Genomic DNA, 13,227 nt, shown 5'->3' on the forward strand with positions numbered 1-13,227 from the left:
CAGTGTGTGAGGTCATGGTCTGTGGTTGTTCTTGGGGCACAGTGGCGGCAAGGAAATGTGAGGGTTTCCTTGGGTGCTGAGGTCGCCAGCATACAGGAACACACGGAGCTGCGCTCTGATGATGGCGCACAGTTCCGTTTGTGTGTATATTTTAACAAGAGTCTCCAAAGGAGACATAATTTGGTTTTTCATTTAAAAATGGATTTACTTTTAAACAATTCCCCCTCCTTGGCTCCTCCCTTCTCCAGAGCATTTGTATAACCAATTATCTAAAGAGAATTTTTAAAGAAAGGATACTTGTAACTAAAAAAGGTCAGCAGGAGTTTTGGACACTGGAAATCAGTTTTAAAGATTTTAATGCAGTAACTTCTGAGTATTACATTTTTTATTCTAGCATGCCGCACTCTTCAGAGGCACTTAATTAGAAACATTTTCTTTTCCTACTTGGATGAGAATGGAGAAAAGTTATAAGCATTCAATGAATTTGTCTTAATTTCTCATTTAAATTATCACATATTCCTAGTACAGTGATTTATCAATAACTCTAAAATGGACACGAGTGTGCATCTGTGTTCATTTCTCAAAGAAATGTCCTTTTATGAAAAAGACAACATCTGTAAGAGTCTTCTCAGTACTGCCTTTGCAGTTCAGTTACAGCAGAATCCTTTGTTTTTCTCTAGTTTTGAGTCTATGTAAAAGTAATCAATGAATGCAATTACAGCATTCTAGGAGATTAGTTCTAGATACAATACAACCTAGTTTCCCAATGAACTTGTAACAAATGATAGCTGATTTCCTTTCAGTCTCTTTCTAGGAAATATGCTATTGTGGTTGAGCTTCATGTTTCTATAATCTACTGAATAAAAATTGGAAACAAAGGATTATGGAAAAGGCTAAAATTGTGAAGCAAAAGCAGTCTGCTGTGTTTTTTTAATAATACAATTATACAATTACGACTCAACTTTCAATAAAAATAACAAAAATCCTAACACTGGAAAATAGATTTTCATTCAAAAAATAGGAAGTGCTATGAAAGTGTTATCTGAGGAATACTTTGTGGTTATTAAGCCTGGATAATGAACTAAAAGAACTTGTCACAGTAGCCATCACTACAGAGACCCGCAGTTCTGAGTCAGTCATGAAAGAACTTTTTAAAGCCACATTAAATAGAGGTTTAAGACACAAGTTACCTAATAAGATCACATTATGATCTAAATAGTACAGAGCTCAGAGAATCCTGATAGTTGTTTTAAAAAGTCTTATATGATATTCTTGCTTGCTTATCTTTAACATTTGAGCTACAATTTTATTAATTTTTTTGGGGTACTGGGGATCGAACTCGGGCCCTTGCACTTCCAAAGCAGGCGGCATAACCACTGAGCTAAATCCCCAGCCCTAATTTTATTAATTTTTACTAGTGTTCAGATCGAGACAAAGCCAGCAGTATAGATGATCAACAGGTGGATCCTTTACTGGATCCTAGTGGGTTGTAGAGAGAAACCTGGATTGGATTTGATTTTATAGCAAGGCATAGTATCACAGCACTGATGTTCTGGTCTGGATACTGCTACTGTGATTGGGTGAACATACTTGGTTTTAGGAGATATGCATTGAAGAATTCATGGGTGTCATTTGTTTGTGTTTTTTTGTTTTTGGTACCGGGGATTGAACTTGGGTCCTTGCGCTTGCACAGCAGGCGGTGAAACCACTGAGCTAAATCCCCGACCCTAAAGTGTCATTTGTATGCATCGTATTTTCAGATGGTTCAGGAAAAACTATGCAAAGGGGGTGACAGTGAGAGAGAAGGAGGGAGGAGAGCTAACCAAGCGTGGGCAGATGTGGGAAACCAGGTATCAACCAGTGAATCATGGAAGTGCATGAGGCTTTTTATTACTTTTTTTTTTTTCCCGGTACTGGGGATTGAACTAGGGACCTTGTGCTTGCCAAGCAGGTGCAGTGCCACTGACCTACGTCCCCGGTCCTTTTTACTATATTATTTTTTCCCTTTTTTTGTATTCTTGAAATTTTTGAAGGTAAAAATTTAGAGGGGGGAAAAAACATCCCAACATGGTTTGGCTCTCTTGCTTGAACTTTAATGTTTCCCTTATAGGACAGTGCACATGCATGCACACACACACACTTTTCCTTTTTGGTGCTAAGGGTGGAATCAGGCCCTCATGAATGCTAAGCATACACTGAACTATACCCCTAGGTCCTCACTAGAGATTTCAAGCCTAGAGTAGTACAGGCCTTTTAACTCTTTACAGAATGATATCATTCTCAGTATTTTTATAACAGTCTAATGTAGACTATAAAAAAGGGAGTAAAAAATATGTGGGAACAGAAACAATGAATAACTTTATCCTTAACTAGTATGAAGGTAATGGTAACTGAAAATAAAACACTCGTTAGGAAGACCCTGTAGCTAAAGACTTCACTGGAGTCCAAGGATTAGGTTCAGCAGTTAGTGATCTATTGCTTAGTCACATTTACAAAAGGTCTGTGATTAAAATATAATTAGGTATAAAGTGCCTTTTCTTGCTCTTTCTTTTTAAACATGGCCATGTGAATACAGGATTTCATCCAGTTTCATACCACAGGATCAAAGCAGAAGGCAAAAATAAAATATATTCTTTTCTTTCAAATTAGGCATGCATAGCTGGGTATAAATCTTGAACCATCAATTCTATTTCCAGCAATCTAACCTAAACAGCCAGCTAAGTGACAGTAGTATATTCCTCACAAAGATGTTCATCAAGACATTGTTTATGGTAGGAAGTGACCTAATGAAGGTCCACAGCAGGAGACTGGCTACATAAATACTGGTTAGTGCACTTAGTAGTACCCTATATGTTCACTTTAAAATGATAATCCAGGCATATTTTTTACTGACTTGGAAGATGCTAATTTTAAATTAGGAGCTCATAAGTTATGAAAAATTAGTAGAGCTCCATCTGATGAAAAAATATACATTCATTTGCATCTGTTTGCAGAAGTAGCATGCTGGAAGGGAAGAGAGGAAAATCATGGAAAATATTATCCATGATAGGTTAGGAATAATTTTTTCTTATCCTCAAATATTACAAAGGTTATGGATTATCTGTGTAATAAAAATGGCAACATTCCCTTAAACAGGCCTTCTTGATGCCCAGAAAATCCCTCACTATCCATCAATATTATATCTCTTTCTAGTGTCTACCCTAACTCTTATAGTGAACAGGATTTGGCAAGAGAATACATTTACTCTAGAACACATAGTTTATATAATTATTTTATTTTATGATAACTACCCAAAAAGTCAAATGCAGAGGAGCGCAAGAGATTAACCACACTCTAGGGGCCGACAGAATCTAGCTGAGGGTCTGGATCCCAGCAATGCCCCACACAAGTCCAGCTAAAGGCTCTAAGTCCAAAGGAATGTCCTCCACGAGTCTAGCCAGTGGCGCAGAGCTCATGACAAGGTCTCATGCTTGTCCGTATTGAGGATCTGCACCTGGAAGGCCCAAAGGCTGGTGGTGGAAGCCAGAAAACCTACGCCGGTGGGATGAAGGATTTGTGCCACCAGGCTGAGGAATCCTCACTGGAGCCAGGAAGTGATGCTTAGGGTGAAGATCAGAGCTTCCCTGAGAAAAGAGTAGCCATTCCCAGCGATAGTGAGGCCCTGAGCTCCTCCTCTGGATGAGAACAGCCAAGTTTGCATCAGGAAAACCATCTGCAGGGAGCTTCTCCTAGAAAATCAACAGGCCACGATCTTCCTCTCCAGTTCTCTCTTTATGGTGATTGGCAACAATCCTCATGTGGATCCTCCAGCCCACACCATGCTGATTCAGTTCAGCTGGGTGTTACAAACTGAACAATAGTTACTCCACTACAACTCTCCTTTCCTGTCAAGCAAAACCCTAAAACACTGTTTCTTGAGTGTCCTCCATCCCTTCAATTTCTACACTAATGAGCATGAATCACTAAAGCTACTCTGTATCTAGTTACTTTGAAGATCTATTCCAGTTCACAGTTTATCCCTCTTGCCTGAGAAAGACACACCAGTGTCAAATAAAACGTCAATGATTGGTGGTGGGGGAGGGAGGAAGAGTGAAGGCTAAACAGAGCCAGGAGATATTTTTATAATAAGAAATCAACAAGTTTAAACTTTCCACAATCTTGATACAAGAATCAATAAGCATTTGTTATTGTTTTTGAGGTGCCTGTTAACCAACCATATAAACATTTCAAGAGTCCAGAGTGATGACAAAGCATCGCTCTCTGTGGCAACTCATGGAGCAAAATGTGTGAACGAGGCTTTTAGGCCACTGTTGTTGGGTGCTGAGCTCAAACACGGCAGATTTACACAGCATTTTAAAATTGATTTTTATTATTATTTTTAGGTGGAAAGGATAAAGGAAGAATTATGAACGGGCAGAAACCTACTCAGAGCTCATCAGTTTCCAGTACAGACCTCTGTAAATCACTACCTCCAGGGAACACAGACCATAAACCGAACAATGACACCCACACCGGCCACACAGGGACACGGACAGGCCTGCTGACTCCATGTGTTACTCTGGACACATCCCCTAGGGAAAGCACTTCTGGCTGCAAAAATGTACAGTCCAAATACCATAAGGATCCTAGGCTGTGTGCATGAGCCTTATTCATAGCCAAGAGGCCCTCTGGAGACTCAGGGGTGACAGGCCTATCTGGAAGCCATAGGTTGGCAGCTGATCTGAAAGGTTGCAAGTGGAAATATGCTGCACACCCCTGTGCTCCAAGACGCTGGGAAAGCATGCAGTGACATGGCTGCTAATGTGTGGAGGAACATCACCTCCACAGCAACAATTCCTGCAAAGCCCAGAAAAAGAAAGAGCACAGCAAAGAGGATTTGTTGGTGCGTTGGGAATACTTCTGAGGCATAGGAAGCCCTGGTTTGTCCAAGAAAGACGAGCACAGTTCCATGAACACCTCCCTCCCTTCTGCTTAGATGCTAGAGTCACTAAACTGCCCCGCTCCTACCCTGTTTTGCAATGTGAGACATCCCAAGGAAAGCCATTCTTCCCAAGGACTCAGCAGCTCCGGATTCTGACCTCTGGGACCTGCAAGGTTGAAAGCTCCCTCTGTGCGGTCAGACTGCTGTGTTGGCCCAAAGGGCTCTCCAACATTCCACAGACACTGCGCTGCAGAGGCACCAAACATGACGTTGCGGGGCAGCCTAACAAGTCTGTTGGATTCACTTGCTTCATTGCTGATTTCAGAAGGTGCTTGGCTACGTCATAAAGTAACAGAGCCCACTAGCTTTGCTACACATGACACCTCTGACGAGTGGGCTCTGTGGTTTTCAGGAATTTAGAAGGAGTCTTGAGTAGCTCAAAATGGTTGAGGCCAGTGGTCCTTCCCTTGGATCCACGAGGCTGTCATCTGGGTGACCTTTTGATGTCAGAGGGACAAAAACTCCACCCTCAGATCACGCTAATGACCCAAACATGTCTCCCGTGGACAGCCACGAAGGTGGGCTACACAGGTGCAGACTGCATTGCTGCACTTCCCCTTACTGCCAGTCTCCTTCCTCATATCTCAGAGCCATACACACCTGAGCCCTCTCCTCAGGAAGGTGGCTTTGCGGCGGGGGCTCCCACCTTGTTTGGCTTCTGTGAGAATAAACTTTCTCTTTTGTAAAATGCACTGCTTTAATGATAGGCAGGGCCTTGCTCAATGAGATGCAGAGAAAGTCATTCTCAGGCTCACAGTTAAAATCCTGTTATTTGCGTTAATTCTAAAAAGACAAGTTGACGCACTTGGGGGATTAAAATTATGCCTGTATAGTTCATAGCTGATTATTCATGGCTATATAAAAATGGACTTTTAATGATTTTATAATTCTATCCCTCTCCCATATCCCCCAAATCTACCAATATTATAAGGCAATACTGCCTCATTTCAGTGCACTCACACCATTATGTTTTACTTTTTGGTGGCACATGATAAAAACAGTAAGTTCCAAAAATGATCTGGAATCAAGCTGGACAGCAGTTTCTTCACTGTCAATAAATCCATTTTTTAATTATGGAGAAAGACATGTTTGTCTTTGGCCCTGATTACATTACAAATACCAGAAGTATTATTGCTCTAATGGGCATTATAGAAACATGACTCCCCCAGCAAATCTGATCCATTAATAACATCTCTGTAACTGCTGTCTAATGATTTCTGCAGACATGTAATAGAATATTTTATGGCTGTTTTCAGCCATCTGTCCTTCTTTCTTTTAATGCAAATTTGCCAGAGATTTAATGAAATTTCCTGTGCTTTGTGCCATTACACGTTTGTTAACACTGACATGTCAATTAGACATCTCAACACTGTCGCACATACTGTCTATGATCTATTCTCTGGGCCAAGGAAATAGAACCTTCTATTTCCAAGCTTTTCTCTTGAGCAAGCCATAGGTTCTAACCTGGGATAGCACATTCAGGGATGTTCCCAAGATGTGTAGGGCTAATAAGCTGTGCGGACTGAATCAGTTGCTAAGAACAATGAGCTCTGTTAAAGATACCATGATCTGAAGAATTAAACATAATGTGTAAAGTCACAGTGCTGGTCTTTACAATGAATCACCTACATTAATGCACTTGAAACTCAACTGAAGAGAACGGTTAATGTGCAGAGACTGATCAAAAATACATGATTTCCTATATTCAGCTTTTTTCCATTTAGAAATTTACTACTTAATACTATGTACTAATCACTTTTATAGTCAATTTTGCTCACGTTTAAATATATATGCAAGAAGTGAATGTTTGATCAGGAGGTGTATCTTAAAGTGATGCACTAGCTTTCAAAATACAACTGTGGGGCCGGTGATTTAGCTCAGTGGTTTCGCCACCTGCTGAGCAAGTGCAAGGACCAGAGTTCGATCCCCGGTACCTAAAACAAAAAACATCCCAAAAAAACAACTGTGACCAGCTTTCAGGCAGGTAAGACAGAGACTTGCTTCAGTAGGAAGCTGTCTGACAGGAAAATGCAGGTTCCTGCAGTACTGACTGCTGGGAAAGAAGCAGAGATGGGAAGTGAAACTGGAAGCTACAAACAGGGCACCTGTGACAGTCAGCATCCCTTCTGGTCCTGAGCTCAAGGGTTCCATGAGAAGAGAAGTGTGGCCCAGTACACAAACTTCAGAGATACTAGTTTGCCACTGTTGTTGGGCCTGACATGTTCCCTAGCAGGTTCTCTGGAAACACTTCCACTTCCTTTTTCTTTTCTTTGCTTCCCTCCCCTTCCTTCCTTCCTTCCTTCCTTCCTTCCTTCCTTCCTTCCTTCCTTCGGGCAAAAGAGGAATAAAGAGGTTTCAACAAGCAGCTCCCTAGGGTTAGATACTACAGTGCATTTTGTAGTTAGCACCTACATAATATTGAAAAATCATTAATTTTACCTCCACAGAGAAGAATAACTAATTTTAACCCTACAGGACATCAGACACGTTACTAAGGATAGTGTGACCTTTAAAATCAATTATCGTAGTTAAAATGGGGACTATATTCATCTCTCTTCACTCCTGGCTTCACCCAGAAGTGAGAATGAACGAAACGGGAGGGATGTACATTGACAGGCACATTTTCACAAAAGACTCAAGTTTCCAAAATGAAAATGAAGACCATTCAGTGTGTTTTGCCCTGTCTGGTGTCACTAGGACATTTCTTCTTAGAGGGATGGGACTATTTGTACACTTAATGATTTAAGGAGGACAGAAAGTAAATCTTAAATACTTAAAAAAATCTTGTCTTGCCCACTATTCACAATGTCTATTTTTTCTATAATTTTAATTTTGCCCTTACAGTTATAATTGGTAATAGGAAGGTCCCAAATTAAGGGATAAATATAAATTTATTATCTTCTTCCTCTTTTAAACAGAAGCTGTCATTCTTAAGTGTGAATTGTAACACATACTGAAGTGCTGAGACTATAAAATGTAAGCCAGCCTTTGCTTCAGAAGGAAAGCTCTCCTTCAGTTTCATGCAGCTAATCATTAAAAATCTGCTCCTTCGCCAACTGAGCTTAGAGACATCACACACATAACTGTGCACGAAAGTGCAGCCATTCAAGTGCAGATGAGGAAAGGGTGCCTTCCACTTACTCAGAACTCACGTTCTCAGAGAGGTTCTTTGCAAATATTAAAGTAAGCCACAACTAGAGGAGAAGGGGCATTCCAGATAACAGCGCACAGGTTTCTGTGGACACATCTGAGATCTGCAGACACTGCATTCCCGGTGCTCAGCATGGTGGTGCACTCCTGAAATCCCGGTTCCTTGGGGAGGAAGCAGGAGGATTAGAAATCCCAAGCCAGCCTGGACAGTTTATGGAGACCCTGTCTCAAACAATAAAAAGGGCTGGGGTATAGTTCTGTGGAACAGCACCCCAGGGTTGAATCCCCAGTCCTGGGGTGAAAAGACTGCCTTTTGCTTTGAGTTCTGGGCCTACAAGATGGGCTCAGAGTCAGTGCAGGGAAAACAGCACAAACTTAGACCTCAGGAGGGTCCAAATGTCTATGGCTGCCTCACAGTGTGCCAACATTTAGAAATCCAGTTTCACAGTAGGACATGGTGATGCATGTTGGTAATTCAGGCACTCTGCGAGGATGAGGCAGGAAGACCGAAAGTTCCAGTCCATTCTGGGCAGTTTCGCCTTAGGAAGACCTTGGGTCCGATCTCTAGTAACATAGAAAGAATCAAGTTTCCCACTAAACAGGGAGAGCCTGTTAACACAGAGCCCAGCCTCCTGTCTCCAGCTGGAACTACCAGCTGGCCCTGCCCAGTGTGCCACCGTCTGGTCTGCTTGCGTCCTTCATGTGTGCCACTTCAATCCTTCCCTTCCTGCCTACTCCATGGATCCAAGAGGTACTGGGATGCAGGTGCAGCCCCTAGGCTCCTATCCCTGATCTGGTGGGTGGGAAAGGAAAAGATTTATGAAAAACCATCTTGTGAGGATCCCAGGGCACAGGCTGTTGCAACACTTGTAAGAAGGGACTTGTGATGGCTGGTTTGGAAACCTGGCCACAGATTGTGTGCCACTGCTCCCACTGAAGACCGAGAGTGCGCGCCTGCATGCTACTTCTGCTTCTCAGCCTGCGGCCACCTAGACCAGCAGGGCTCAGCAGAAATGCTACGTGAATTCCATGGCGAAATTATAAAAGGCATCCAGCTCTGTCTTGTCCGCAGGACATTTCCCTCGGAGCTCTGACCACCACAGCTTCTCTGAGGATGCCATGACGTGGGCAAGTCGAAGCCACATGGAGAGACCACATGCAGAGGTCTGTCCAACAGTCGCGGTCAACCCTCCCCAGGCACTGGGCTCCTGTGGAGTCTCTCGGCGAGACCCAAACTCAGTCACCTGAGGCTGAGCCAGAGTGCTTATGCTGTGAGGTGACAGACTTGCCTCTGAAAACAGTTCCTGTCCTCATCATGGAAAAAAGGATACAGACGACCGATTACCGATGTCTTTCACAGTAGTTAAAAGTTCTGGGGAAGGTGAACCTCAAAATTTCCAAAGTGGGAGATGATTTTATCTCCACAGCATGGAAGCAGAGATGTTGACTGCAAAAGCTCCTGGATATTTCACCAGCTGCCTAATGGACAATTACACAGGAGCAGAGCTGCACAGAGGAACATGTTTCTCAATACCAAATAGCTTACTTTGGTAGCACTTATTCTGTTTTGGGTCGTTGGCCCTTGGAAAACATCTCAGTGGGGCCTCTAATGTGTAAATGTCATAGATGTGCATGAAACATAAAAATGGCCATATGAAGGGAAAACATGGAAAGGTGTCAGTACAGTTGTTCTACTAAGAACAGGAGAATGTCACAGGCCTCCCGGCTCTTTCTTTTGTTTGGAAGAGAATGCAGCTCTTCGCAGGTTTAACCACCACCGAAGTCACAGATGAGTTTGCAAATTTCTCAACCTTACATTTCCGTGCTCTGTAGTATCTTTTTTTTTTTTCTTCATTGCTGGGGATTAACCAGGGCCTCCTGCTAGCCAAGAGTACTATTACCAAGTGACACCCCTAACCCTTAAAATCTTAGGTCTTTCTTCAAGTGACATACTTGATGTGCTCTTAAGGATCAAAGACAGATGTTTTCCTATATGCAGTGCCAGACAGGAATAATCATGACCTCAAAGAAGGAATCCTGCATCCAAACCTTTCAGTTGCTTAGAACTAAGTCACAGGACCAGAAATCCCACCCTGGCCCTACAGGATGATCCCTTTCCAAGCGCTGACCACCCATAAGAGCATGGCTCAGCGCCACACAAGCTTTGAGGCCTACACAATGCTCCTTCGAGAGAAGGCCACCTGTTTAACTGAGTTCTAGACCCACTCTCCCCAGATGCTTGTCCAGGTTTTGCTGTTTCTGTCCTGCTGCTCTAGCCCTTTCTTGAATCATTTTAGCTACAGCTGTCACACATGTTCTATGGCACTAGGTGACTTCAGTGACAAATATACAATCCACCAAGAATCACATGCTAGCCTGGTTATTTTCTCTGAACAGTCTAAGGGGCTAACGGACAGGCAATTGCAAACAAGTCAGGCTGAATGCATTTATAGAGATGAAAAGTGGTCATGGGGGGAAGGTAGAATTTTCTCGGTACTAGGCCCCACGCATTCTTTCTCCAAGCTCTCAAGATAATACCTTTCAGGGTTGGTGTCTTTGTTTAAAACACTCAAGCCAGTCCTGGCTTGGGGCTCCCACTGCACCTACCCACCATACCCCTGCTTTGTACTATGCAGTTCACTGCTTGTGAATATGTCCGTCTTCCCCCAAGACTGCCAGCAGCTTAAGAGCAAGGACTGAAACTGTCTTTTCATCTCATCTCCCTGGGGTCTAGCAGAACACTTGGCAACTTGGCAATATTTATTGAATGAATAACTCACACATTCTTTTGCATACTGCTGATAGTTTCATCCTTTGAGGGTAGATTTTTTTTTGGAAACAGTCAAAACTTATTTCGAGTCAAGTATGAAGAAAGAGACCTTAACACTACTCAATTTTCTCTGTCTTAAACTACACCTGAAGGCCATTCTGAAAAGCAAGTTTACTGTAGTAAAGAGGCAGGTTCTCCAGGCAAACAGCCTGAAGGGTAATGCAAGGATGCAATGTGAAGGGTAAAGCATGATTTCTCATTTGGTTTTTAAAAATAACTGTTCAGGGGTTCCTAATCATAACTTTTTCAAAGCTACAGCTTCTAAGAGTAAAATGTTTTCTGCATTACTGTTTGTGGGGGAATAAAAACAGAAATAATTTATATAGGCTGTTTCTTGAATGGACATTTAAGTATACGTGGACTTCACATCCTGGCAGTTGTGACAGTGTAAAATGACTGAAAAACATTCAACCCTTCTGTCTTGGCGACCTGTTCTGCATGCTTCCCACTTCTCTACCTCTCAGCATGAAGCAGAGTCTAGAAGAGTTGGAAACACCGGGCCTTGTTCCTCCTCTGGCTCACGTTTGCCTGCGGCAGGGGTTATGGTACTGACATGACCTTTCCCCATGTGCGTGGAAGACAGGTCTATGAAGAAATGGAGTAAGAACAGTGACAAGGGACAGTGTGGACTCACTAAGAGAAGAGTAACACCAGCACCAGGTCAGAGGCAGGACATGCTGAGGACAAGCACTGCTGTCAATCAAGTGGAGCCGAGTCCAAGACCCAGGGTAATGGGCAACCCCATTCAGGGCGGAAGCTCTGCCTCCCTCTATGTCCAGCATCCTCTACTGAGTGTGCTGTCTTTAATGTACATAAATGCCAACTTTCAGATCAAAAGGACACATATGAAAAGCCGATCTATCTCAGCTTTCTCCCCTTTTATTTTGGTGGTGCTGGAATAGAGCTCAGGGCCTTGCACATGCTAAGAAGCACTCTACCACCAAGCTACAATGCCAAGCCCCCTTCTATAAAACACGGAGGTACAGTTAATACACAGTGAAGCACAGATATCATCAGCAAACCTAACGATCTTTCTATGCCTCAGAGTAATTCCCTCCTCTTATAACTCTCAAAAGGAAAACAATTAATGTACTTTGAGTAGAGAACATGTTACCACCATTCGAGTGCCTTTTGTTTACAGAATTTCAGTTTTGAAAGACTTTGTACGTAATTACTTTTTCTGACCCAGATAGAAATAGAAGAAATGATTCAAATGGGTGGTTTAAAGCATTTCTTCTGGTTGTATTTCTGTTACAAAAGGGTAAAATGAAGTGAGTTCTTTCTTTATTGATAGTTTAAACTTGCTGTTGCCGTTTCAAAGCTATATAAAACACACATTTGTACCCACACACATGTGTGCATGACCTTGTAAGAAATGAAAATGACACACCACTCATGCCCTGAGATTCTTTTCACTGTGATATAAACATACACTTGGAAGGAGAGCAAACGCCTCTCAAAAATATAGTCAGGGCTCATTATTTTTGGGGCACTGGGAATTGAACCCTGGCTCCTGCATCAATCGATCTCCAACCCGTTTTTTGTTTTCTATTTTGAGACAGGGTCTTGTTAAGTTGCTCACGCTCGGCTTGGACTTGCAATCCTCCCGCCTCAGCCTCCCACAGTGATGGAATCACAGGTGTGCACCGCCATGCCCAGCTGTGCTTTTCATTATTACAATATCCATACAGAATTTACCACTGAAGAACTTTTAAAGAACTTCATGTAATTTTCTTAAAATGTAGTCAATTATATATAACAAAATTTACCATTTAAATTGTTTTTAGGTTTACAGTTCAGTGGCACTGAGTACACTCACATTTTCCTGCTGCAATCACCGCCTCCATTTCCAGAACTTTTTCAGCATGGAAAACTGAAAGTCTCCACCTATTAAAGACCAACTCTTTGCCCCCTTCTCCCTGCATCCCCTGGCGACCATCATTCTACTGCCTGTCCCTCTGGATACGAGGAACCCTACCGTGACGGTGAACCTCTTAGAGCTTCAACAATACAAGGAGCCCACTGTGGCATGTGTGCCATGGATTCACCACCACTGACCTTGGAGCCTCATAGTAGTGGAACAGTACAGTGTTTGTCCTTTGTGCCTGGCTTTTGCCAATAGGCATAATGTTATCAAGGTTCATTCATGTTGCAGCCTATGCCAGAATTTTCTTCCTTTTTAAGGCTGAATAATATTTCATTGTACTCATCGTCACATTCTGTTTATTCATTCACTGATGGAATTTTGTAGTGCTTCTATCTTCTG

The 13,227-nt window shown here is 42.5% G+C and overlaps 1 protein-coding gene and 1 long non-coding RNA gene across 7 annotated transcripts in view; one reads left to right on the forward strand and one right to left on the reverse strand.

Annotated features, from left to right (window-relative positions):
- Nucleotides 1–5,669, forward strand: part of LOC110349789 (uncharacterized) — a 70,141-nt gene extending 64,472 nt beyond the window's left edge. For all 3 annotated transcript variants that reach the window (XR_002396040.2, XR_002396041.2, XR_015439080.1), the window contains one exon: nucleotides 4,383–5,669. This is a non-coding gene — a long non-coding RNA (uncharacterized LOC110349789). The remainder of the gene's footprint in view (nucleotides 1–4,382) is intronic.
- The window catches only part of Lyrm4 (LYR motif containing 4), a 131,245-nt gene that overhangs the window by 44,908 nt on the left and 73,110 nt on the right, over nucleotides 1–13,227 (reverse strand). The window contains exon 3 of one of the 4 annotated variants that reach the window (XM_087181148.1): nucleotides 1,762–8,293. The exons of the other annotated variants lie outside the window; for them this stretch is intronic. Within the exon in view, the coding sequence (XP_087037274.1) occupies nucleotides 8,138–8,293 (156 nt within the window). The 3' untranslated portion in view covers nucleotides 1,762–8,137. Of the gene's footprint in view, nucleotides 1–1,761; nucleotides 8,294–13,227 lie in introns of those variants that run through there. 4 annotated transcript variants of the gene reach the window in all.

Source organism: Heterocephalus glaber, unplaced genomic scaffold (genome assembly GCF_053883595.1).
Source record: "Heterocephalus glaber isolate CG9 unplaced genomic scaffold, H.glaber_assembly_v1.0 deba00001472, whole genome shotgun sequence".
Classification (NCBI taxonomy): Eukaryota; Metazoa; Chordata; class Mammalia; order Rodentia; family Bathyergidae; genus Heterocephalus; species Heterocephalus glaber.